The sequence below is a fragment of the Bremia lactucae genome, linkage group LG6 (genome assembly GCF_004359215.1).
Source record: "Bremia lactucae strain SF5 linkage group LG6, whole genome shotgun sequence".
NCBI classification, from domain to species: Eukaryota; Oomycota; class Peronosporomycetes; order Peronosporales; family Peronosporaceae; genus Bremia; species Bremia lactucae.
This window is the reverse complement of record NC_090615.1, coordinates 767,983-770,710: the sequence shown is the minus strand read 5'-3', so window position 1 is coordinate 770,710 and position 2,728 is coordinate 767,983. Positions and strand designations below refer to the sequence as shown.

The window sequence follows — 2,728 nt, the reverse complement described above, 5'->3', positions numbered from 1 at the left end:
ACATTAGGGCAACCTTAGCCCGTTACAAATTCGGTAGGAAGTTTGTTATATCTCTGCATCGAAAATTTCACCGCGAGTAGATACACAGCTCTTTTCATGTGGGCATGGGAGTAACCATGTGATGCGATATCTCTTTTATCTCAAATGGAGCTCCCAATGATTTTAGCACGCCAATATCGAGAGTATTGTGAAAAAACACATGATTCGGAGGCTCTTCTTTAAGACGCATAATTATCGTTTACAATGCAAAAACCAGTAGGCAGAAAGCTTAGTTGTGTTTAAACGATTAAATAAAGATCCAGCAAAGTCACGACTAAAAGAACGCAATCGAAATAGCTATTCAATGGGACCTACAACGAAACCAAGCTAGCCCTTCATTCCCTTACTCGCTATCATACGCTTGTACGCTTGCCTTCTCTCTGTCCCGGTAGATACGGTAGCCCTTGACTCCCTTACTCGCCAAAAAAAAACTTACTTTCTTTTCTCTCCTGGTGGATCCACTAGCCCTTCGGACGCCATCACTTTAAGCACATCATCCGGCAGCACATTTGAAGAAATCGCGTTGCTTTTTTTATTGCTATCTGTAGCGGTGCGGCGACGATTTAAATCGCCGTCCACAAGCTCGATGGGATTCCAACGAGAGTCGATAAAATTGGCCAAGCATTGCGCCAGCTTTTTAGTAAGAAACGGGTATGTGTCACAGCCCAGAGAGTTGAAACAAAACGTAAACCCCAATTTTGCCGTTTGCTCTCGTACGCACTCCTTTGTTCTTTCTGAATCGTAACCTGAATTAGCGTATTCGTCAGCAATTGATGCGTAATAAATGAATTTAGCGGGAGTCCTTGGAGTCTTTTTTTCACCCAAATTCACGTATATGCGAATGACGTCCTGGACCGATTTCATTCGAAGCGGGTTCTCCTGTTCCGAGGTAGAAGGTTGAGCCACAGTCTTCTTTGCAGCTTTCCTCTTTTTATTCTTGTTTCTCTTTTTGGTCTTGCTTGTAAACACATATTTAGGAGAAAGTTTCCGTGTCACCGACTCGTTGAACTCACTATCTGTTGGAAATCGGTTTTTAACCAGAATTAAAATCATAGACACCATTCCATCCGATGCATTTCTCGTTTCGTCGATCTCCATGCATGACGCGTTGTCTGACTTTGAGCAAAACATCGGAATGATTAGATCGGCTCCATTTTGGTTCCGGGGGAAAATACCAGCAGCTCGACGCCCCAGCAAATACCACAAAGTGTCTTCATTTGGCTCTACTTGCAACTGCACAAAGTGAGTAAAACCCATTCGCCAGTCTTTCCATCGATATATCCAGGACTTGAAAATTGAAAGATTCTTCATTTTTTTCGAGCCTGCCGTTTTCTTAGAACTTATTGGTTCCAATTCACACACTTGTAGCACTGCCAGAAAAGAATACACTGGCACGAATTGAGCTTTCAGATTAAAGCTCTTGTACGATTTGCCATCAAATGCACATTTGTCCATCGCAAGAAGCAGCAAAATGCGAGCAACCATCTCGCCAATTCCACCTGTGTCCACTGCCTCATCCAAAATCAATTTACGAAGTTGGGGCAAAATGTACTTTGCAAGTCCATCCTCGATGGTATACCATACTTTCATCGCACCTAGAGCAAGAACTGGATCCGACGCATAGCTACTGAGATAGCCATCCTTCTCAAAATTTACATAGGCAAGTATAGCCATGAAATCGGCGACAGCCTGTGACGCTAGCGCCGACGTCATATAAGGACGTTCTCCCAAGCGGCAAAGCATCGACGCAACACCATACATGGTCGTCTCATTGTATGCTGTTCCATCGGGATATGTTCCAAGCAGAAGCTTTTTCGCTGCTAGGAGGACGACCATCTTAACAGACTGCAATAGATCAATTGTGCCAACTGATTCGTCGTGGTACGTGCTCCACCACAACGGACGACCCATGCGTATCAAAGCGAGTAAAGCTTCCTCTTCATTTCCAAGCACAATCGCCTTGTATGCGGCGATATCGTGTGGTACCTCGCCACCTGCCATGTCATCCTTTTCTTTCTCTTTGGCTTCCGCATTTGGGTGACAAGTGTCCGAGTCCGATGTAGATGTCTTGTTAAACATTTTCCAATGCGCATCCATCGTGTGCGTCAATACAAACGGTGGAAACGTAACCTTAACAAGACCTTCGGCATTATGAGCCTCCGGGTCGTATGAAAGGGGAGGGGCCAGATCTGATACTTTTGAATTCGTGTCTATCAGCACTCCAAATATACCCCCCTCCTCGCCAATGCACTCATTAACAAGCACAAGAGCTCGACGTAGTAGCCGAAAGTCGCTTACTATCCCATAATTCCTTGCAATAGTGGAACGATCATTTAACAAAGACCTCGCTTCGTCAATCACCAGCAATATCACTTTTCCAGCCGGATTTTTCATTTTATTTGTCTCCAACCGCGCGTCGACATTCGTATAATATGGCACTTCCGCTAATTTTTTGGGGACAAAAGTATCAGCTTCCACATCAGTGAACAGCCCAATCCACTCTGCTTGCACATCATTCCAATTATTTTCTGCATAGCGGTAAAGCGACAATAAACGAGAAGCAATCAATTTCTCAGACTTTTTGGTAGGAATCAACCACTCCCTTAGTTTGGGTGTCGCCACCGGGAAACCAGATGACTTGTTCTCACGGACGCACGTGTAAAGAACTTTTATATCAAATAAATTGTCA

General features: G+C 44.3%; 1 protein-coding gene across 1 annotated transcript; it reads right to left on the bottom strand.

The window, feature by feature from the left end:
• Positions 1-471: 471 nt before the first annotated feature.
• On the bottom strand, positions 472-2,433 carry CCR75_008610 (uncharacterized protein; the record flags this gene model as incomplete). The annotated part of the gene is made up of 1 exon (XM_067966660.1): positions 472-2,433. The coding sequence occupies one exon, from the start codon at positions 2,431-2,433 to the stop codon at positions 472-474; it is 1,962 nt and encodes a 653-aa protein (XP_067819014.1).
• Positions 2,434-2,728: the final 295 nt, after the last annotated feature.